General features: G+C 47.6%; 1 protein-coding gene across 1 annotated transcript in view; it reads left to right on the forward strand.

Annotated features, from left to right (window-relative positions):
• The window catches only part of LOC144944084 (integrin alpha-8-like), a 128,456-nt gene that overhangs the window by 91,488 nt on the left and 11,645 nt on the right, over nucleotides 1–25,323 (forward strand). The window contains exons 24-26 of the mRNA XM_078872152.1: nucleotides 1,554–1,662; nucleotides 1,782–1,940; nucleotides 8,590–8,718. Coding sequence (XP_078728278.1) covers nucleotides 1,554–1,662; nucleotides 1,782–1,940; nucleotides 8,590–8,718 — 397 coding nt within the window. The remainder of the gene's footprint in view (nucleotides 1–1,553; nucleotides 1,663–1,781; nucleotides 1,941–8,589; nucleotides 8,719–25,323) is intronic.

The raw sequence follows: 25,323 nt of genomic DNA on the forward strand, positions 1-25,323 counted from the left end.
GGGCCGGCACGGCACGTGAGGGGGTGGGTGGGCAGCCCCCATGCCCGGCCGCCTTTGTCTCCCCAGTGGCTGAGACGACCTAGGGGAAGCCCACGATCAGTTCAGTTAATCGTCACTGGCGTTGGCCATGAAAGGGAATCGAACTCGGGTCACCGGGTTCGTAGCGCAGCACGGTAACCGCTGCACCACCGCTACCCACTGCTCCCCACACTAACACGTGGACACACACACATTTCCGCTGACCCTAATTCATTTAGGGGGCCAACGTGAACCGTCATTGTCGCACAGCAATGTGAGAGCATCTGCAGCGTGTGCGTGAGTTTAGCGGCGCGCGTCCCCGTGCATCTATCATGGGGCGTGCGATAACCCAGCCTCCACTAATAGATGAAGATCCACGATACCCGGTCGCGATTTGTTTTGGTAAAGGCTCTATTTTGTGTCCGTGTTCGTACCGTCTCGTTTGTATTGCCGGGTTGATATGTTCCGGATATTATATTATGACATTTTTTTGGCGAACCATCGAACAAAGACGATCACTGCATCGCGTGGCGCTTTCAGATGCGTCCCTGCGGCCGTCTGGAACGCTCTTCCTTCCGATATTAGGAAGTCACTGGAGCTATGCACTTTTAAATCTAAATTGAAAACCCACTTCTTCTGAACTGCTTTTTGCGTTTAGTATGTTGTCCTTCACCTGCACCTCCGATTAGCACGGTTGGTTACGTACGGTGCGAAGTACAGTAAAACCTTGGATTGCGAGCATTATTCGTTCCGGAAACGTGTTTGTAATCCAAAGCACTCGTATATCAAAGCACTCGTATATCAGTTGTGATCACGTGACGCTCGGCAGACAAAGCGTATACACGCACTGCTCGTATTGCAAGACCTCGCTCGTTTATCAAATTAATATTTATTTAAAAAAATTCCCCGTCTTGCAAAACACTCGCAGACCAAGTTACTCGGAATCCAAGGTTTTAATGTAAGTTGAACATGCATACATAATTGCATTATCTATACTTTTTTCTGTTTTGTTGGTACAATCGTTGTAAATACATTGCCGTATGTGGAAATTAATATTGACACACATTGTTTTGCACGGAATGCATGTATTGAGAGCCGAAGGATTTCTTATCATTATTCCGCTCCTTTACCCAGGAAAGCCTCACCGAGTCTCAAGACTCATTTTCAGGAGGGTCCTGCCAAGTGTTCACAGTAGGAGGCGATGTTGCTGCTGCTGTGTGTACTCCCAGTTGAGTGATTTGAGGGTAATTTTTCTGAATTTGGTCGATCAGCCAATGCCAGCTACATTGCAAGAGTCTTCAGCTACGGCAGAAAAGCGGAGAACCCACAGGAAACCCACGCAGAACAGGGGAAGAGAGAACATCTAAATTTCCGACAGAAAATTAATCCAGGTCGGGAATCGAACCTTAATGTGAGGAGCGAGTGTCGCTACTGTGCTGCTGCCACCCTGCCCCCCGTCACAACGGACGAATCGGCGAGCGATGGTCACCACACGCGTGTTCGGTAGTCACCGGGGGAGCGTGCGTGCCTTGCAGGGTGTCTCTGCCGCCCCAGCTGGTGCTGCCCCTGCCCGACTGGGCCCCGCCGAGCGCCGAGCTGAGCACCGAGGAGCAGGTGGGGCCGCTGGTGCTGCACGTCTACGAGGTGAGCGGGCGCCTCTTGCCGAGATTCTCCGCCTCCCCCACCGAGGAGAAAGGCTTTTCAATGGAACTGCTTTTGTGACGTTAATCTAAAAGCCGCGCGTTGTGAACTCGTGCCGACAGCTGCGCAACAGCGGCCCGGCCAGCGTGGGGCCCAGCCAGCTGGAGGTGGCCCTGCCGGAGAAGCTCAAGGATCAGTTTGTGCTCTACCTCCTGGAGCTGGCGACCGAGGGGCCCCTCACCTGCAAACTGGACCGCCCAGCCAACCCCCTGCAGCTGCAGGTGACCTCACCGGCCTGCAGAGCACACCGGCATACGCACCAAGCCACACGCAGAGAACACACACCAACCAAAACACACACACGAACCCGCACACACCAGCACACGCCAACACACACAAAGACAAACATTCCCCCCTATAGCCAGCCTTAACAGACTGTTGGGGCAAGTGCTGTTCGTGAGCACCTGAGGGGGTGGGTTGCCAACACCACGTCCGGCCGCATTTGTTTTCCCAGTAGCGATGTTTACACATCACACTAGGCTACTCATTTGAGGCTGAGTCGACCTAGGGGAGGCCCAGGTCAGATTCAGATAATCGTAACTGGTGTTGGCCGTGAGCGGGAATCGAACTCGGGTCGCCGGGTTTGTAGCGCAGCGCGTTAACCGTTACACTACCGCACGCACACACCAACTCACACACACACTGACCCACACACACACACCAACCCACACACATACTGACCCACACACACACTGACCCACACACACACCAACCCACACACACACACTGACCCACACACACACCAACCCACACACACACCAACCCACACACACACACCAACCCACACACACACCAACCCACACACACACCAACCCACACACACACCGACCCACACACACACCGACCCACACACACACTGACCCACACACACTGACCCACACACACACTGACCCACACACACACTGACCCACACACACACCAACCCACACACACACTCAATAATTATAACCATGTTTGTGGGGACTTGCCGCCATTAAACCATCTATTCTTGACATTTTGGATGTCTAGGAGTCACAAAAATAATATTGCTTTTAAAATGTAGCCTCATTCATGTATCGGGAAAGCCTACATGGAGGAGGTTATGCCGTTGTAATTTTGTCATCACAATATTTTGATCACATTTTTTACGTCCTAACATTAAGCATACATTGAGCTGAGTAAAAAAAATATATAGATTTTTTTAGAAAAGTTACATGATCAAAAGCACGTGAGGCTCCAATTCTCAGTAATTCTTGTGGTCGTTGTATCCAACAAAAATCCGAAGAGAAAGAAAAATGGCAGATGAGAATTTTGGGATTGCTACGTGAACGATTATAATCTCTTCTTACAATTGCCCTAGAAGCGTACTGAGAGTTTCTCGGTGGGCATATCTGCCACAGAACCACCCTGGACATGCCACTGCAGTACGAGCACTGTGTGCGTGCCGAGCAGGTTTATAATCTCTTCATGGCCCAACAGCTGTGAATGGCGGCGCGTGAATGGGCCGTAATCGTTAGGGGAGCGAGCCCTTTTGCCCCCCGCAGCGGTCCGTCCGTCCCCCCTACTGTTGGTAATTGATTCATGGGGTGGAAGGTTTGTTTTTGTTATTGAAAAAGGCCTAATGAACCGTGAAGCAGAGCGCACTTTTAGTGACCGGCAGCCCACACATTCAGCGAGCTAAGAATTAACCCCCTGCACAGAGTCTCCTTTGAGTCTCGGTACATTAAGCTGCGTTTTTTGCTGACAGCACCTCCCGTCCTTCTGCGGAGCAGTCCGAGCAGGAAAATGTAGAGGAAAGAGCTCGGCTAATGAGGCAGACGGCTATAAAACAAACTACAGATTAAGTGGACAGCTTATTCAAATGTGATAAACATTATAAATTGTGCATTGGGATCAGATTAATCAGCACGTGAGATGAATTATAGCAAATCGTTAGTCTGCCAACTTTCCAGAATTAAAATGTCAATTTCATGCGTCTGGTTTCTTGAAAAACAGATTCTGGGAATTGAACCAGAAAAACGGCATGTTGTGGAGAACACACTTCTGAACACAAATGTACCCACTCCTGATATTCCTATCCTGTATGACCATACGTGAGTGTGTATGCTCGATGCCAACTTGGGAATTGTCGGTCGGGAAGTGGTAGTGAAGCGGTTTAGCGCACTGCGCAACGAAACCGGCGGCCTGAGTTCGAATCCCGCTCGCGGCCAACACCGGTGACGATTATCTGAACCGGTCTTGGGCTGCCTTTGCCTCCCCAGTGCCGATGTTTACGCATCGCTCCAGGTACTCAGTTAAGGCTGAGTCGACCTAGGGGAGGTCCAGAACCAGTTCAGATTTCCATCACCGATGTTGCCCGTCAGCAGGAATCAAGCTCAGGTCACAGTGTGCTAACCACTGCGCCACCGCTCCCTACACGAAACAAAGACAGACAAAAGCACGCCCACACTGTTCCGTGATGGCCTCCACCGGCTCTCTGTGAGGGCTTTGTTTCCTATCAGCGTGCGCCACGCTAATTAGTGCAGACTAATTAGGGCATGAAGCCTGTCTCCTCTTCATTGTGCCGTTCACTTTATAGCTCAGAAAGGAGTGTGCCGCCGTCGTAGACACGCCGCGAGAACCGTTGGAGCGCAGAGGCGGAAACCCGAAGCAGAGGGCCCTTATCTCGACCGCGTTCTGTGTCGGCCTGTGACTGCGACACAGGAGCGCAATCTCAGGCAGCGGGAACCGCCGCCAGAAATGGGAAACCGGGATTGGAGGACGCCTATAACAACCTTGTCCAGTAAGGCTGGCACATTCTACTCCTTAATCTTACCCAAAAACCAGGGACAAGACACCCCGAAGTAAAGCGTGTCCTACTATGTCAGAATGGTAGCAACAATAAGGTAAACAAATATGTTTAAGAATGGGCTTTAGCCCTTTCTGGCGCTAAAACAGGCGTTAAGATGTTCAAACAACAAATGGATACCGATGTCACGGCATCGGGTCTGCATTGACCATCGGCATCTGGTGTTTGGACATCTCGACACCTGCTCCATTGCCAGAAAGGAGGTAAAGCATATTCTTACATCTTTTTCTCTCATCAATTTGGTACTGGCAAAAAGGTCCCATAGAGCAACAACATGTTGAGTTATTACTGATCTGATGGAGGCAATTGATGAAGATGTCAGTAAGGCTAGGGGGGGGGGGGGCTGTTGAAAACATCACTCGCTATGGCCTCCGTGCGCTTCTCGACACGGTTTGTATTTCCATTCGAAACAGATGACCGGGGCCGACAATGGTCAGAAGGCATCGCTACAGCCACGTGCAGCAAGCGCGCGATTGGGGCTGCGCTTTCCGAAGAGGTTTCGCATGTGAAGGGAGAACGGGGACGTCGGAGAGAGACCACAAATGCAGTTCGTATACGAAGCACAGAAATGGCGTTCGCATGGCCAAAGTAGCCGAGTATTTTCCCTAGAGGCAGCGCCTTGACAGATGAGTGAGAACAATAGAAAATGCGGCGAGGAAGGCGGGCAAAAGTACTGCTTCATAAAACTTCACTTAAAGCATTCGTGACTGCAGGAATTCATATTCTTTGGGTCTTTCGATAAAGTCACGTAGATAGGTTTTTTTCCCTAAAACTATTAAACGAAACTCTTTTTATTTTGCCAGGTAAGGCCCACTGAGCTATGTAGCGCTTTTTCAGAAGCGACCTGGCCACAAAAGCTAGCTCAACGAAGTGGGCTTATTATCACGTGGAAATTCATAGCAGCCAAATACTCTGTAATCGCTTGCTTCTAAATGTGGAGGAAAAATTCCGGAGGACCCGTAGAAAAATCTACACGACCACAGAGAGAACATGCAAACTCCAAATATACAGCAGGCGTCAGAGTCAGGATCAAACCCACGACCTCCTGCATAACAGGCGAGGGAGGTAACATCCCACCACTGCGGTACTAAACACACACCCAGATACGTAATGGTCCTCTTATGCTGAAGTTTACAGCCAGTACAATTCATGACTGTATAATGTGCGTTTGCTCTAAGGGGCCGTCTATAAATGACGTCACGCACCTAGGGGGGCGATGTGTGACGAGGGGGGGGGGGTTGAGAAATGTGACATCACATCAAAATGCACAACTTGAAATATAGATTTGTTATAACAACACTAATTCTTATAACAACACTCCTACAACATCAGAGTGCACCGCCACATTAAATACGCACCACAATGACAATAGTTTAAAGCGATTTGAAGCATATTTTATTTTCAAAATGGAAATATTTATTTTCAAAATGGAAATATGGTTTGGGGGGGGGGGCAGAGCTTTGTGACGTCATATTTGAGGGGGGGTCTGACTTTTTGTGACGCCGTGTGACGAGGGGGGGGTGTCAAAAATCGTACAAAATCGCGTGACGTAATTTATGGACGGCCCCTAAACGTTGTGAAGTTAGACGCATGTGTGATGTGAACGATGATAGAGTTTTTTTTAATGTAAAATACCCCGTACTCCACCAAGATGTGAGTTGACAGGTGTGAGAAGTAAATACATCAGGACTGTGCCATCATGTATACCCGTGTCTACCTGTAGGATTGTACTCACTACTCACTACCACATTAGAACGTGAACTGCGGCGTTCACGATTCCCGGTGACAGAGCCAGCGTGCTGAGCTGCGACATTTCATGTGCTCTGCAGAAGGGCCATTTCCCATAACGTCACCTATTCTATACTTCTTCTTGGTTCTTTCGGTAAAGTCACGTAGAAGGGAAGTAATAAAATAATAAAAATAAAACATAATAAAATAATTCTCACCTGAGGACGGCTGCTTGCGTTGTGGCTGAAACGTCGTGAGAATTATTTTATTATGTTTTATTTTTATTATTTTATTACTTCCCTTCTACGTGACTTTACCGAAAGAACCAAGAAGATGAATCCCTGCAGTCACGAAAGCTTTAAATCGAAATTTATTCTATACTTGTCCGTTGAAGGCCACAGTCGTATTGAGGAACGCGTTGAGTCTTTCGTTGTCTGTGCCACTGCAAGCCCGTTGCAATCTTCATTGGGCCTCATTCAGGTGTCAAAACAGCATGACCGACTTGCGGACGCAGTTGCAGCGCCAGCGATGGCGGTGTGGTAACAGCGGGGCTGTGACTGGGCCCTCCAGGACGGGGCACACGAAACATGGGACTGGGCAGCTGCTAGCAGCCACCATGGAAGCAATAACAGGAAGCAGAGGGTCTGGCACTTCAAACGGAGCTGAGAGGATACAGTTGGCACAAGCGCCATTCGCTCCTACGTGCTAATACGCAACATCTGGGCCCATCTCCACCACCTCCTATCCTCGAGCCTTCTCCAGCCGAGCCTCAGAGAGCGCACCGAGCCTGGCACGGGTGCCGTGGCGATGCTGCGCGTGTACAGCTTTGTTTAATCCACGGCTGGATGAAGGCATCCCCACGGCGTTGGGGTCGTGGTGGTTATTTAACCATACTTCACCGTGCTGGTGTTTGACGGTTGGCAACAGGCTGGGAGCACACCGGTGGGAGCATAGAAGTACGGTACAAATCAAGGATTTTGCTGCAATGGCGTTTTCTGCCCACCATGTAATAACGCGACCTATAATACCTGTTATACATGACGGTGGCCCATACGAGCATTAACCAGGCTCAAATTGCTTAGCTTTTCAGTTTTAACAGGATTGGCGCATTCCAGGTGATTTGGGTAGAGGGGGTGTTGGTGTCACGTCGTTGTAAATAAATACCAACTGTTGTCACGGTGTTGTTAGTCTATCGATAGGACGTGTCTCTGTGTGTGTGTGTGTTTGCTGACGAGTGGGGAGCAGTGGTGCAAACGTTTAGCGTACTGGGCAAAATAATCTGGCGACCTGAGGTCAATTCCCACTCAACAACAAATGACATTGGCGAATATTTGAACCGGTCATGGCGCTCCCCTAGGTAGACTCAGTCTTAAATGAGTAGCTGGTGTGGTGTGCAAGCATCGGCAGTGGGGAAACAAATGCGGCCGGGCGTGGTGCTGGCCACCCACCCACCCCTCCCGTGTGCCACTCACCTACTCACCCACCCACTCACCTACTCACCCACCCACTCACCCACCCACTCACCGACTCACCTACTCACCCTCTCACCGACTCACCTACTCACCCACCCACCCACTCATCCACCCACCCACCCACTCACCCACCCTCTCACCTACTCACCCACCCACTCACCTACTCACCCACCCACCCACTCACCTACTCAGCAGTTCATCAGCCTGGAACTCACTGCCGCTGCGTGATATTTGAGACCCTTTAGAGACATTTAACCAGTTCAATAGAAAATACAAGACAAAACTCTTTAATAGAGCTTATAACCTATACAGTAGTTTATAAGAGTTGCGCAGTTACCAATGTACTTAGCTACTGTTCAAGGCAATCTGTTAGAGCCGTGTTTTTCACTAATTTTCAGATGGGGGCCACTTTCACCGATAAGACATCAGATTTGAAGCTTTCGTGACTGCAAGGATTCATACGGTAGCGAAAGCGCAACCGCTTTCGCGACGTTGTCCCCACCTGTAGAAGGACTCTTGCGTTGCGCCCGAAACGTCGTGATTTAATTTAATTGTTTTCATTTATTTGATTAGATTTTTTTACCTACGTGACTTTACCGAAAAAAACCAAGGAGTAAGACATCATCAGTGTGAGGGCCGCCACACATTTGAAACCATTGGGGTTTGACAGCAGCACGACGATGATGATGATGATGGGGGGTGTTTTCACTTCATGCTGTGCATTGTCAGGGGTCGCTCGTCAGAAGCCGCACTCAAGGCCACCGGGGGCCACCAGTGGGCCATGACCCTTGCAGTGCAGAACACTGTATCAACGGCCCTCTCTGTCTTCGTGTGCGAGCCCAGATGAGCTTGACGGGAGCGGAGATGCTGCTGAACGACTCGTGGGCCGAGCCGTGGCAGTCGCTTCGCCGCCGTCGCCGCCGGACGCTGCTGCATCTGAGGGCCCTGGCCGCGGACAAGGGGCGCACGCTGGTGAGACGCCACGCCCTCCCTGAGTCGTCAACTATCATGAGGGCGCCCCGGGGGCTAGGAGATGTTGACTACCTCGCCTGGTGTGCAGGCGGTCGTGGGTTCGATCCCGACCCTGGCGCCTGCTGCTGTTTATTTGGAGTTTGCATGTCTCTCTCTCTCATCATCATCACGGTGGCTAGGAGATGTTAACTACCTCGCCTGGTGTGCAGGAGGTCATGGGTTCGATCCCGACCTTGACCCCTGCTGCTGTATATTTGGAGTTTGCATGTCTCTCTCTCTCATCATCATCACGGTGGCTAGGAGATGTTGACTACCTCGCCTGGTGTACAGGAGGTCGTGGGTTCGATCCCGACCCTGACGCCTGCTGCTGTATATTTGGGGTTTGCATGTCTCTCTGCTCGTGGGTCCTCTGGGATTTTCCCTTTCACGTTTAGTAACACGCGTTTAGAGTGTTTGGCTGCTAGACCTTTCCACGTGATAAGCCACTTCGTTGAGCTATCACTTGTGGCCAGGTTGCTTCTGTAAAAGAGCTACATAGCTCAGTGGGCCTTACATGGTAAAATAAAAAAATAGTTGATAGTTCATATTATTATTATCGTGAGGGACCCACCATGTATCTGTTTTGTCAGATGGGGGGCGATGTTTCTGCTGCTGTGTGCGATCCCAATTCAGTAATTTTCATGTAATGTCCAGCATTGTGCGTGTTTGTTTTGTTCATCAATACACCAGATGCGCACCGGGCCCTCTCTTTGGGTTATTGAGCGGTAAGCATCTAGCGAAGGCTGAATTCATCGACTAGAATCGGTTGTTACGAGGAGGCTGCCAGATGACTCAGGACTCAAAACGCAGACGTGGACTCGCCGAGATCCGGGGTTCTGTAGGAATCTCTCCAGTGCAATGGATCGATGGTCACAGTTCAGTCACCAATGAGTGCACAAAAAAACACACAGTCCAATTTGGTGTTTGGTCTAATTTGGCTACTTTCCAGCTTTGCGACTTTTAAACGTGATTTGATTCACAGGCGATGGACACTCCATCTCACCGTCAAACGGGTAGGCGTGTATCGATTAATCATTTCACTTGATCCAGACAGACATTTATACTCAGAGTACATGAAATAAGATGTGTGTGTAGGAATTGGTTATTTATGGTGCATGCAAGGTATGGGCCAATGTTACACTTGGTCTCGAGGAAATATAAATTTCCAAACGAGATGGAACAAATGGGAAGCAATTAAAATAATCGATTCTTGAATCAAATTGTGACCCTGAATTGCGACATTTTATCTGATTATAATTACCAAAATTTATGTATTCATGTTGAACTTCTTTTGCCCCATACATAGCCAAACGCTCTAATCGGAGGCGCGGGAAAAAAAAATCTCAACTCGGTAATTATGACGCAAATAAAAATGAAAAAGAAGAATCAACATCTCAAACAGCTCTTGCAAATAAATGTACGTTTCTATTTTGGCTTTGTAAAAAAAAACATTCGTACATAATCGCTGCCCAAACACCTCTTGACCTCATCTGGATTCCTCACCTGGGCGCCCGCCACACTGGAGTCAGTTACGGGGCCACGGAGGGCAATGCTGGGTGGGTGGGTGTGGGGAGGGAAATGCATCCCGTGGAGAGAACGTAATATTCCTCCTGAGCCTGCCCGGCGCTGCACACTTAGTTGAATGAAACATGGGGATGCAGGACTGGTAGCGGCGAGTGAAGGAAGAGATAAATTGTCACTCTGTACAAAACTCAACCCTAGGTCACCTACAGCAGATCTATGTTATAGCACACACGGTGAGGCGAAACCCTCGTTTCTTAGAATCTCCCAGCCCAGTTGTGTCAATCTTGCACAACGTTTCTATTCTGAATCTGCAAATTGAGCTGCGGTGCAGCGTGGCCCAATGGTAAAACTCACGCCTCACAGCACGAAGGGCCTGGATTCGATTTCTTACCCATGCTGTGTGGCATTTGTATTTCCCCTGTTCTGCATGGGTCTCCTCCAGGTTCTAAGCTTTCCTCGCAAAGCTAAAACAACCACGCAATACCCACTGGCAATGAGCACGATCCCAATCCTCAAAAAAGTCTACCTGCAAATTACTCAATTGGGACTACACATACCACTACACATACCACCATGGCCCACCCACTGGGAAAGCTTGGCATAAATCTCCTGAAAGAGAGTCGTGACACTCGGTGAGGCTTTCCTGGGCAAACAAGCGTAGATGTATAGGGATAATAATAGCGTTAACATTACCAACTGCGTGTTGTTTGTTCGAATGCGTTTGGCTGGTTTCCTGCCGTCAGGGTTTGATGAGTTATGATGGAGCGGGGCCACAGTGACACGCGTAGGAACATGATACGTGCCGCTGACGGGGAAATTGATGTCTCATCTCCAGTAACACTCAGTCAGGTGTTACAGCTTGGCACAGCGACCTCGCTCATGAATCTCACTTACCCAACACCGCCCTTGTGTGGTTGGTAATCAGGCATCGTGCAGCAGCAATACCTCTAAACACCCCTTTCTCATCAACACACCTTGATTGCTGATTCATTGTGGTTGTATGTAGGATGGACAACACTAGGAACATTAAACGTGTTGTTGTTGTTCGGAAAAATGGAATGAACCGGCAAGAGAGGAATACGTAACAGAGAACGTCTTGATGACGACATCACAAGAGGTTGGTGCCAGAGAGATGCGGCCAGCTACTTGAGTGCATTGGCACAGGAGACGGAGAGGAAAGTGGAAACAATTGACAACATGTGCAGTGGACACCTACGGGTTATCCTGCCCATGGATCGTGATGATGTGATGATGATGGTGTATTTATATTTAAAACAACGTTGACACATGTCGGCAAGGCGGCAAGCACGACTCTTTTCCCTACTCGCACTTAGGACGTGGAGAATGCATTTGCATTTGCCGTATTCTCCGAATTGTAAGACGCTTTGGAAGATAAGAGGCATCTGCAAAACTTGTTCCCGGCGTGAATAATTTTGTGGAAAATCTGGCCACGCACACGGCTACCGGATTCATCGGATGCACTTCCACCCTGTTGCTTTAAAATACACGGGGAGAAAAATCGTGTCGTGTAATACAGAGAATACGGTAGCATGCATTCAGTGCCGGCAAACATACTTTAGGCCGCATTAGTGATGGACACAAGGTAGCAGACTTGGTGAATTCTAAAGCAACACTGGTTAGCTGCTTAGTTCAACAACATCTGTTGTTTTTTCCTTCTTGATAAGTGGTTCGAGAGCCGCATGACCCTGCCTGGCAATGGTGCTGTTTGGATAGAATAGATCATTTGATTCCTGCCACGATATGGCAATGTCTATGGGGAATTACCAAATCCCCTGGTCTGCTGTAGGGCATATGTTAACCATTCTGTAACAGCGTTAACAAAGGAGGTATTTTGCATCGCTGTCATATTTATAATGTTTTATTATTATATGCAGTAGGGCAGCATGTGTATCGCAGTGGTGACACTCGCCTTACAGCCTAAACGGGCTGGGTTCGATTTCTAACCATCACTTACACCTTTTTGTTTGGAATTTGTATGTTCTCTCTCCTCTGTTCTGCATGGATTTCCACTTGGTTCTCCAGTTTCCTCCCTTGGTTAAAAAACCCCATACCATGCAACTAGTCATGGCTAAACATCACAATGGGGAAAAAAAAAATCACTTCACATTACAAATTACCCAATTGGGATTCCACACAGCAACATTTCCAGTCCTACGAAAAAAACTTGGCAGGACCCTCCTGAGAAAGTGTGTAGAGACTCGGCGAGGCTTTCCTGGGTAAACAAGCGTAGTACAAATAATCCTACGACTAAGTTCTGTCGAGTATGGATGTATGTTGAACTTCTTTCGCACCGCATGTAGCCAAAACAACAGAATGCTCTTGAAGAACAAGTTAACTTCCTCGGGCTCTCCTCTCTTTAAATAAAACATAAATTGCATAATTTGTTTAAATAACGGACAGTAATCACGGCATATTTACAACCGAGTTCACTGACAGAATTTCGGTTAACTGTATAAATATGGAATGATCCACCCCGTAACGTGAAGCAGCTGTCGAACGGTTTTAAGTTTGTAGCCCAGGGCCTTGGTGTGCGTGTATGCACGTATGTTGAACTTCTTTCGCACCATATGTAGCCAATAGTGCTCATCGGAGGTACGGGGGAAGGACAAAAAACTAAACACAAAAAGCAGTTAGAAAGAAATGAGTTTTCAATTTAGATGATTTAAAAGTGCAAAGCTTCGGTGGCTTCCTAACATGGGAAGGAGGAGCGTTCCAGACGGCCGCAGAAGCGCATCTGAAAGTACGTTGATGTGGTGACCGTCTTTTTATCGACCGTTATCCAAAACCGCTGCGAGGATGAACGGAGTTTGCGTGATAGTTTATGCTCCACGAGATCAGCAGGGTATTCTAGTTAATTTGTGGCAAGCTCTTTGTGTGTAACGAGCACGACCTTGTACGTACGCTTTATCACATAGATAGGCTTCTCCATTCTCTAATCCAGCCCAGGCCACAACTCTTCCCCTCAGTGTGATGCACAGACATTCACAAACGAGGGCCCAGAAATACAACATAATTTGCTGTGGAGTTCCTCACGGGTGTATAATAACCACTGTGTTCATGATACAATGGCCATGTACAGCCCTTGCTCAATCCACTGCTGAATGAGGGCCTGCCCACACCATGTGGATAGTGGTAGGGGTTATTCTAAGATGCCAAAAATAATACTTTCATTTTATATGGCGTCATTAATGCCAACAGCATCCCACAACGCTGTACTTTAATTATATATAAGGACCAAATCTAATATACTTGATCGGCTACCGTGGCGCAAAAGAAGCCCAACACACACACACACGTACATACACACCAAGCAGATGAAAAACATAATACCAAGAAAAATCTAAAATTAATAAACAAATCGAGAAAAGGCACCAAAACAAAATGTACAAACAACTTTTTTTTATCATAACAAAGAAATATATATTTTTAAATGCCTTGACCTACTGTACCACTGCTGCCCATGTATTACCCCCCCCCTCGACACAAATGTCATAGGTAGTTGATTTTCAAAGGGAAGCGAGTTTTATTAAATTATTGTTACATTTCAAAGGCAGAGATCTAAGAGAGTGATAAGGGCTGTAAAGATTAGCCTGCCCGGATCACAGCAATGCCAGCTCGTGTGTCACTGACGGCTGCTCACAGCCTCTGGAAGAAAGGCTTCCCCACACCGCTGCATTGGTCATGGGTGATATTTGACCATACTTCACCATTCGGGTTACTACCTGTCCGGGAATTGGGCACTACATTGGCGAGATGTTAACTACCTCGCCTGGTATGCAGGAGGTCGTGGGTTTGATCCCCTGACGCATGCTTATTTTGAGTTTGCATGTCTCTCTCCCCGTTGAGAGCATTTGGCTGCTTTAAATGTCCACGTGATAAGCCCCTTCTTTGAACTCTCATTGGTGGCCAGGTCGCTTCTGAAAAAAAACTACATATCTCAGTGGGCCTTACTTGATAAAATAAAAATTGTTTACATTTTTTATTATTATTTTCGTGCCGGGTGGCAGGAATTGATTTGTAACGAGTTCCGTTCCACCGGCGTTGCTGTGTGGAACTTTATTGCAGGGATCCTGCACAGTTGTTCTGATACCGGGCCGCCGAGGCTGGCTTGAGAAACAAATATGGGACGGATTTGGCCGGCAGTGTAAAAACGTTGGTGACGCACCGCGCGAGTCGCTGTGGGTCGGTGTCGCACAGGAGTCGGCAACTTGCTGCTCCAGAGCCGCGTGCGGTGGCTCTCTAAGGGCTGCTTCGTGGCACCGTTATTTATCAAGGACCCACCGTCTCCTATTTACGTGCATTGCGGCTCTTGAGATATTGAGGGGTTTTTGTTTCTGTGATTTTGGTTGCTGACCCCGGTATAGTGCATCGTGGGGGATGGGAAGGGGGGCATCCCCCGACACCCCCACCCTCTCGTGACCATTGTTAATATCCTCTAAGGCTGTATATGGGATCGATTCCTTTGCATGGGTGTTCGATGTGAGAATGTGTGTATGGGGGGCGGTAGAGCAGAATGCTGCGCTACGAACCCGGCGACCCGAGTTCGATTCCCGCTCACGGCAAATACCAGTAACGATGATCTGAATCCGCCCTGGGCCTCCCCCAGGTTGACTCAGCCTCAAATGCGGTGCGTAAACATCTCCATGAGGGATACAAAGGCGGCCAGGCATGGTGCTGGCCACCTACCCCTTTGTGTAACGTGCCGGCCTTCATGTGTCCTCACTAACAGCATTTGCCCCAACAGTCTGTGAAGGCAAATGGGGGATCTTTGTTTTTTGTGACTGTTTTCATATGTTAATGTGCACGTGTAGGTCTTTGTGCAATGTGCGGTGACAGATATCTGAACCTGTCCTGCTCCTCCCCGAGGTCGACTCAGCCTTAAATGAGTACCTGGTGCAGTGTGTAAATGTAAACACTGGGGGAGACAAAGGCAGCCGGACGTGGTGCTGACCAGACTACCCCCTTGTGTATCTTGTCGGCCATAATATTTGAGTTTCAGTTGCATTTATTAGGTATAGCCCTGTGAGCCATTCGAATCGGGTGCAACCGCAACAAACAAAAGACAAAAACATGAACAAAAAACATCTTAAAGTGACTATGTGCAAACAGAAAATCCAGGAAAAAACAGCAAAAATATTCCAGAAAAAGCACCGTACACCAACGCTGTGTGCAAAAATCCCAGTGAGATGCAAGTCAAACAACAATATATGTTCTAGCTAACAGCATTTTCCCCAGTCTGTTAAAGGCTACCTGGGTTTTTTTATCTTCGTATAATGAATCATCCACATGGTTACGAATCAAGCGACTTCAGTTGCATTACCGACTGTGGCTCACATTCGGTCAATTCAGCCTGAAATGGACGACTCGTTTGGTGTGTGCTTGGATCTTGTAATTAATTCATCACTTTGAAGGCATGCGATTGGTGGATCACGTGGACATTTATAAAACTCCTAAACCTGATTGGCTGTGAGATGGCTATCAGGAGACAATGCAGCAAGTGGATTATTGAATCAATCTGTGTGAAGGTTTGAATGCTATACCCTCTGAAAGTGTCATCTGGGAAATGCAATTTCATCCCACATGCAAAACACACGCAAAAATGCATCTTTCCTGGGAAGTAAAATTCTTCAGCACTATCTTCACTTTTGTCATCGACTTCAAGAACAGCAGTGGAAGCAACAGCAGCTGGTAATAATTATAAATGCTATCTGCAGCCTCAGTGTGGCTTAAGTAGATGGCAAAAGTGTTTTACGTAACTTCGGATTTTACGACAACAATTTCTAGCGACAACTAAGTTGACGTTGATACCGCACGTAACGCGAGCTGTTGCCGCGTAACCGTCTCTTGTTCTGCTTGGCCCACGGGACGTGAACTAAAACATGAATCACCAGAACTGTTTCGAAAGTGGCGGTGTCACGAGTCCTCCCCTCGTGGGCCCAGGTGATAAGCCGGGAAGTCGGGGGTCTTCTGGCCCCAGGAGCGTCTCTTTGCATTGCAGTCATTTGAGCCGGCAAAATCTTATGAATGTGCCAGTTGAATATTTCGCGGGCAGGCCGATGGGCTGAGCTACGTTTTAGTATTTCTGTGGCGATTTAAGGGCCGATGAACAAACAAACAACCACTCCACTTCAGCGCCGATTGAGGACTCTTGAAGAAACTTTCACACATTGACCTGTGTTGAACTCATTTCGCACCGCACGGAGCCAACCCGTGCCATCATACGTGGCGCATGACAATAAAGGTCCACAGAGAGGGTCAACGAAGGAGTTGGGGGGGTTGAAGAGACGTCGAAAGGGAAACACAGAGAGCGGCTTTGTGCAGGCAGGGCCCCTCGGGGAAGGGGGGGTGTGGGTTGTCAGGCTGGAGGAGTAATCGCGCTCCGAATTGCAGGGGGAGAGGACAGGAAATCCGCGGCGATGGGGCTACTCTCGAACGCCCTTTTCTTGCGCCGGGGCAACGGAAAAGAGACGCGTCCCCCGTTGTAAACGGCGGCGCAACTTCCCGAACGTTCCACGCTTTTCCGTTAAAACGTCGCCCTCTCAATTATTCATCGCCTGCACGTCACTCGGGGCCTGCGAAGGCCATCAGTGCGCACGCGCCGGGCGGGACGATTGATGCGTGCGGTGGCGGTGGTGCCGATGGAAACGTGCGTTAAATATTCACGCCGCCCCCTTTGGGGACACATCTTGGGTGTTCGCTGCACGTTCGGCCACTGCGGCCAGCGCCGTTGCTGTTAGGTGAGGAATTTTAGTTTTTGCCTTGATGGAGGCAGTGCCGGATGAAGCTAGTGCGGGGCCTCTTGCATGTGTTATAAAGGGGCCCGAAATAAATCAGTAAAGCACGTAAATATTAAAACACAATTTTTTTTACTTGCATAGTAAAGTCAGTCTTTTTTTTATTTGCTATACAGCCAGATAATACGACAAATCGCTAACCTTAAACACCCAGTCGTTCATAAAAGTCGAAGGCGGTATAGTACTATAGTAATAGAGCAAGCGCAGAATCACTGAACCGGAATTGATAGCTTGAAAGCATTGAGCGCGGGGCCCTTGAAAGTGCGGGGCCCGTAGCTACTACACGTGCAGCTACTACTACACGTGCAGCTGCTCATACACGTGCAGCTACTACGTGTGTAGCTACTACTACACGTGCAGCTACTACGTGTATAGCTACTACTACACGTGCAGCTACTACTACACGTGTAGCTGCTCATACACGTGCAGCTACTGCGTGTGTAGCTACTTGTGCCCCGAGGATAATCCGGCACTGGATGGATGTAATCGCCGCGTGAGCCGAGGCAGTTATACCAGAGACGCGGCTTTAGCTTTCATTGTATTGCAGCCAAACCCTATTACACGCGGTTGATGATTCATTCCTATCTCAACAACAACAAAAAACGAAGTAAAAACAAAACCTGGGAAGCGAACGCGTGCCGGATTGGCGCCGGGTTCATGTCCTCGTGTTATTGCCTGCGGTAGGCATTGCCATCTAGTGGCAACTGGGGTGCGACATCAACGCAATCACCGACGCGTTGCACAGAGCAACGTGCACGTTGAAGGCGACTAAGATTCGTCGATGTGCATCGAGCGAGAGAATTCACCGCTTGTGGGAGTAGAACAGAAACAAACTCATCACATTCATCGATAACACCGCGGCATATACAAAAATAACAAGTGTAAAGTAAGCGACGTTTCGGGCAATTGCCCTTATTCACAGCGCATAGGCCAAGAGGGGTAGAGGTGGGAGTGTTTATCCCGGCCGGTGGAGTGTTTATCCAAATCGTGCAATCTAAATCTCTGCCCCCACGTTAGCCACAAAAGTTGGTTTCGTGAATGTGCTGGAAGAACACGTGCGTGGAGTCTAAAGGCTAAAATCCCCACGGATTACTTTGTGCGGTGATAATTTTAAGAGATTAAGCAAACGTGAATTGCATAGCACCTTCCGATTAGCACGGTTGGTTATGTACGGTGCGAAAGAGGTTCAACATACATACATACATAGTGAAAGGGCAAGACTGTTAAACAGTTCGCGGAGACCCTTTTGAATTCAGAATTCACACCACGCACTCAACCGCTTGCCCACACTTTGTCATTAAAAATAGATCACAGCGATACCCCGATGTACGTCTGACCCTTTTACGTTCTCTCGCAAATACGTCGTCACGTTATTAACACCGCTACCCGCACCGACGTCGTTGACAGCATCAGCCATCCTTTCTCGTATCCGTGGCCTCGGCCTTCGCCTCCACCTACCACGTGAATCGCTTTCGATTTGCTTCGTTTCGATATTCACCGTGGCACCTTTCAGGAACGCATCCCCGACGTAAACCGGGGTATCACTGTACTGTATTTATTAACTGTGAGGTGGTCAGACACCTCGCCGAGGTCATGTCCTTGTCAAAGTAGTTGAAACATTGCCACTCAACCCCTATGCATTATTAAAGGCAAACTGCTTTGCAAATGTTTAACGTGGGGGGGGGGGGGGGGAGATCTCAGTTTGGTCACCAGCAACTTCAAAAGCAAACCTTCAAGGCAACTGAAAACAGCTGAACACCTGAACATGGAGCACTCTGTGGTTGGTATCTGAGACCCCCCCCCCCCCCCGAATCACTGAAGGTTACGTGGTGTCACCCTCTGGAATTGTTTGCCGATTGAGATTGTCCCCATGCTGGCAGTACGGTGTGAGCAGTCAGAGAGCCTCCTTAGCCATGTGCATCAACCCGCAATAGAGCCGTGCCAATGGAACTGGTGATCGAAGCCAGCTTAGCAGTAAATTAGGCCGAAACAACCCAACCCACTTGGTGGCACGAACACAGATGTCGGAACCGTTGTGTATATTCTGCACTCGTTTTTACAACTCTACGCGGCTACCGTGAAACGGCCCAGCACGTTTAAAATAACTATTATTCCTGCTGCACTCCAACTCTGGGGTCCAAATACGATGACCACAAAGGCACAACATCAAGGCGTGAGTCGACGCTCGTTTACGCCGTGTTCCCATGACGATTAGAAAATAGAGCTGGCGCAGTGGCGGACCATTCCTGGAGCTGCCCGGCACCGCCAAGGCTCCTGTCCCCCAAACCCATGGCTCGGCCCTCCCTTCAGTCTCCCCTCACCCCTGCCTCTCCTTCTTCCTCTATAGCCAGAGGGAAACAATTATACACGTATACTTATTTGTTTTTATACGGTGTGCAATGCGTGCCTGGGGTTTCACTCTTGGTATTTGCAGGAGAAAGAAGAAAAGATGTTACAACTATTTTTATTTTACCAGGTAAGGCCCACCGAGCTGTACAGCTCGTTTTCAGAAGCGACCTGGCCACAAATGATAGCTCAACGAAGTGGCTTATCACGCGGAAATGTATAGCAGTCAAATACTCTGAACGCATGTTGTTGATTCTAAATGTGGAGGGAAAAACCGGAGAACCCGGAGAAATATCCACACGACCACGGGGAGAGAGATGCTCAACTTCAAATATACAGCAGGCGTCAGGGTCGGGATCGAACCCACTACCTCCTTCATACCAGGCGAGGGAGTTAACATCTCGCCACATATTCTATCTATTACTTTTATGTAGTTATGTTTTGCCATCATTTGCTATTGTGTTTTTGTGTTGTTTGTTGTTGTAACGTCCTTACCCGCCCTTACTCGACAAATGTGAAGTCGAGCTTTATAGCTCATTGGACTCCTCCAGTATGAATACATATTCTGATTCTGGCTATGTACGGCGCGAAAGAAGTCCTGCATGCGTACTACATGGCGCAAACGAAAGGGGGTAGGCATACCTACATGTATTCACGTGGGGCCGGTTATTTCACCGCTACGTTCGTTTACCTTATTTGGATGTGCGTAACGTTGACGTGCACTATTCGGGCTATGGTGACGCAGCACACTACCGGTCTTACGTATGTAAAGATTGATCTCAGTGGGTCGAGGTTTCCCGGTGCATTGTGTGAACTTCAGCACGCGGGAGTCGGAGAGTTTGATCTCGATTTGAAGTTTTCGTGACTGCAGGGATCCATACTCTTTGGTTCTTTCGGTAAAGTCACGTAGGTAGAAAATACATTAAATCACGACGTTTCGATTGCAACACAAGCAATCATCATCAGGTGGGAAAACCACAGCAAGAACATTTTTTTTGCTGAAGTGGGAGAAATAATTTTCTTGCTGTGGTTTTTCCACTTGATGATGATTGCTTGTGTTGCAATCGAAACGTGGTGATTTAATTTATTTTATTTTATACCTACGTGACTTTACCGAAAGAACCAAAGAGTCAATCTTAATTTTTGGAGCTTTCGTGACTGCAGGAATTATTCTTTGGTTCTTTCGGTTAAGTCACGTCTAAAGATAAAAAAATAAATTAAAATAATAGCGACGTTTCGATTGCAACACAAGCAATCATCATCAGGCATAAGAGAAATAGCAACAAAAATCTAACTAGAAAACTATAGACAGACATCCAAGCAGACAGACATCACAAGGACACACAGAGAGAGGACACATATCGGCACAGAGAGAGGGGTCGTTTCTGTGACGGTCCCTTAAATATAGGGAGGGGGGCGGGGACGGAGAGAGGGAGGGGGCAGAGAAAATTAGCATATCAATGAGTGGACGGCAACGTGTTGCTGCTGCGCAAGTAAGATGACGACGTGGCAAGCTTGAAAATTAGATGATGATTGCTTGTGTTGCAATCGAAACGTCGCTATTATTTTAATTTATTATTTTATCTTTAGACGTGACTTAACCGAAAGAACCAAAGAATAATTCCTGCATTTCGATTTAAAGCTTTCGTGACTGCAGGGATTCATCTTCTTGGTTTTTTCGGTAAAGTCACGTAGAAGGGAAGTAATAAAATAATAAAAATAAAACATAATAAAATTAAACAATTCTCACAATTTTATTATGTTTTATTTTTATTATTTTATTACTTCCCTTCTACGTGACTTTACCGAAAAAACCAAGAAGAGAAATAATTCCTGCAGTCACGAAAGCTCCAAAAATTAAGATTGAACCACTTCTACGGGGAAGTTTTAAGCTTATCTTTTTTCTCTCTCTGGCTATTTGTTCTCTCTGCCTGTGTCCTCTCTTTGGAATTTTCACACTTAAATTCTAACTTAGCAATCTTTGAAATACGTAATCAACCAGGCTATGCGTTAATTGTGTGTTGACCGACTCTCTGTGTTGCATTACATCACATTACGATATTTTGCGAGGTTATTTAATTTTAGTGTGTCTTTCTCCTAATTTTAAAGCTTGCGTGCCGTGCCACGTCGTCATCTTACTTGCGCAGCAGCAACACGTTGCCGTCCACTCATTGATATGCTAATTTTCTCTGCCCCCTCCCTCTCTCCGTCCCCGCCCCCCCTCCCTATATTTAAGGGACCGTCACAGAAACGACCCCTCTCTTTGTGCCGATATGTGTCCTCTCTCTGTGTGTCCTTGTGATGTCTGTCTGTTTGTATGTCTGTCTATAGTTTTCTAGTTAGATTTTTGTTGCTATTTCTCTTATGCCTGATGATGATTGCTTGTGTTGCAATCGAAACGTCGCTATTATTTAAATTTATTATTTTATCTTTAGACGTGACTTAACCGAAAGAACCAAAGAATAACCAAAGAGTCGGAGAGTTTGGCCATGGTGCTGCCCACACCAACCACCTCACGTGTGCCGTGCCAGCCTCAACAGGACCTGACACATCTTGCCCTGATGTAGTCAACAGGCTCCATCGGGGTAAGGAGGAGGGTCTGGGATCGGCGTGTGTGGAAAGTGAAAACACGGCGGCGAGTCACGAGTAGAATGTTGCGTTGGCACGGTGCCCAGCTTCAGACATCAGTGGGGAAGTTTTTTTTGTTTCGTTTGACGAGTGAAGAAGTGTCTTGAGCACAGGTGCACTGATTGCGTCCAGCTTCTCGATCGACTCGCCACGACAAAGATCAGAGGGAGCAATTAGGCCGTGCGGGAGGCCCCCGGTGAGGTGAAGCGGTGAGGCCGCAGAAAGGGCCCCTACCCATGTTTGGTGGTGCAAGGGCACTCATTGATAACAGTGGAGCTTGACGCCGAAGCACGTGCTCAAGTTAAATATCAAAGTGAACTTGCTTTTAAGCGCCACTGTTTTAACCCTAATTAAAGTGTCCCATTCACACGGCTATAGTTACGGCAAAATTGCACAGGAAATAAATCGTTATAAAGGGTAAATGTGAAGGTTACATGCATTTTGCTGTGGTGGGTGACGGTATCATTTGACGTACGGTATTTCCAAACCCTTGTCGAGAATGGTTTGCACAAGGGGGTGGCTTACGGGCATAAATATCCGGATTGAAAACCGGACCAATGCTCTCTGGCCATTCACTCAGATTGATTTTAACTGCACAGCGTGAAAATGAAGTGACTGTGTGGCTTAGGGGATTATGGCTATAATCGTGTGTAGATTTCACGCCGACGAGACTCGTGGTTTGATTCTTTTCTCTCTCATTTTATATGGACTGAGAGTTTTGTGCAAGCAAGTTCGGTTTCCTTAGCTTGTTCACCGGTGAACACACTGTTTAATACATTTAGTTTGGTGACGTATTTCGTTTCGCCTGTCTCTGAACACGGTATATCACATTGTATCCCTTTGAGGTCGGTAACATAAGCACCAATGTGGGAAATGTATGTATGTTGAACTTCTTTCGCACCGTACGTAGTCAACCGTGCTAATCGGACGTGACTGGCTCCGTCAGAGGAATGTGCAATTTCCACCATATGGCTAAGGAGTTCTGGCAGAGATGAACACTGCCCCAGACTCGTTTGTGCATGGGGACACTGATCTTATTTTTACACAGCATTTAGGGAGTCATTCCATGGCTGAGGTGAAGAAGGCCTCTAGGGAGGTAATGCCTGACGTCTCTCCAGAGATCACTCCAAACGCGATTTCAGGCTCTGCCATCTCTCTCGAGAGAGTTCCAGATAATACATTTTGTTTTGTGGACCAAAGCCAATGATACAATAGGCATGGAATTGGTTGTAAAATACTAAAATAAAATAAAAACACGTCGAAAAAGCAATACTGTGTGAAAGGTTCAAGACACTAAAGTGGTATTTTATGTTCTTGAGGGAGTAAAGTGGCAGTTGTTTTAACGTTTGCTGGGCATTCTTGTCTCTGGAATGTGTAAATATCCAAGGAGGCTAAGTCATCATTGATATCTTCTTCCTCGTTTTCCATTTCTATAATTTAAATATTGACATTCCAGTTAAGAATGTCCTATGTCAACGTTTCAAACCGCAGAACAGCGACACTGCAAAGTCTGGGCATTAACAGTGCCCAATGCCATGAAATTGTGTCTATCATGTGTAGCTGGGAGATTTTTTTTAGGGTCACCCACTTGAGGCTGAGAGACAAACCAGACGGTTCAATGGGCTCTTTTAAAAAGCCGCCACGGTAATTTGAAGCACACACGCGCCTTACTTCCCTCCCTCCCTGGAGTGTTGTGAGCCCACCGCGGATAGGGTTGGGACGACGACGAGAAAGGAGAGCTGCGGCCTGAGTCGAAGACGGTTGTTGTTGGTTTTTTTTAACAACTGGGCTGCCCTGTTTGTCTTGTAATGCTAACTTTAGGATCTGAGCACACACTTCTAAAGACGACGACATTCTTCAGGGAGGTCTGCAGAAGCTGCATAGTTGCCCTTTAAAATCGGCACCCATTCGTTGGTGCCCCCCCCCGCCCCCCAATCAGTTGCTCGCTCGAATGTCAGATGGATCACGTTGTGTGCTGTAGTTCAAATTATGATTTCATTCCTTCATGGGTTTTTAATGCTTGTTTCCTCATGGAAAAGCTAAAATTCAGCACACAACACATATCCGAGGTCAGCTTGGATTTAAATAACGTATCATCAATCAGTTGTGATGATAAAAAAAAAACTATTGGCCACAAGTTGCCCGTGTATTCCTTCCGCTTGGCTTTTGTATGTTCACTTTTACCACTTGGATCCCTAACGTGTAGTTTGACTCTAGGCAAAGGTTGAAGCGATTTCAATCCAAGAACCATCTGCTCCAGCATTTACAGTCCACACTGGGGAACAAGGAAGACATGCCATCGTAGGACTTTGCTTCACAAACATCTTACCCGTCCCCCTCTCTCCCTCTGTGTCTGGCTTTCAAATAAACCCCACAACCTGGACTCAACCAAATTCAGAGTAAAACCCAACATTTTAGTATCCTTTCGTAGTCCTTGGTTGAAAGTTACAATTTTATAACGTTACGAAACGCTGTAATAAACATACGTCAAAGTGGTTTACCGCTCAAAGAGAATGTGCGGCAGGAGCCATCTGTTTAAGCAGAAGTGGATATTCCACATTCACGTGGCAGGTTGATTCTATTCGTAAGCCAGCGTTCATGTGGCGCCGCAGTGGCAAGATGTTACCCGGTATGCAGGAGGTCGTGGTTTCGATCTCGACCCGGATGCCTGGATAGTTGGAGTTTACACGATCTCCACGTAATCGCGTGGATTTTTCTCCGGGTCCTCCGGTTTTTCTCTCCACATTTAGAAATACGCGTTTACAGTATTTGTCTGCGATAAACTTCCACGTGATAAGCCACTTCATTGAGCTATCAACTGTGGCCAAGTTGCTTCTGCAAAACAGCGATATAGCTCAATGCGTTTTACCTGATGACATTTAAAACAATAGTTTAGTTTATAGTTTAAAAGTGGTACTCATTTATTGACCCCCAGAGGAATAAAAGGTCAGGTCAGCCCCCGATCCGGGTTTACCTCGCGACCTTATGACTGCGAACTGCGAGCTCGAACCGTGTGGCCGCCAGAAAAACGAGACGCCACACACGTCACGCGTCACGTGGCCACCCTCGACTTGAATCTGGGATCTCGACAGCGTTGGCTTCGTACTCGGTCGGGCACTGCCAACGACGCCGTGACGTCCGACGTGGCGTCCGACTCTGTGAAAGACAACAGAAACATGAATCCAGGCTGGAAACAAATAGGATTGGTCACATTTTTTTCAACTCTTTGAGCTGGTGGTATTGACACCTACAG

The sequence above is a fragment of the Lampetra fluviatilis genome, chromosome 2, assembly GCF_964198595.1.
Source record: "Lampetra fluviatilis chromosome 2, kcLamFluv1.1, whole genome shotgun sequence".
NCBI lineage: Eukaryota > Metazoa > Chordata > Hyperoartia > Petromyzontiformes > Petromyzontidae > Lampetra > Lampetra fluviatilis.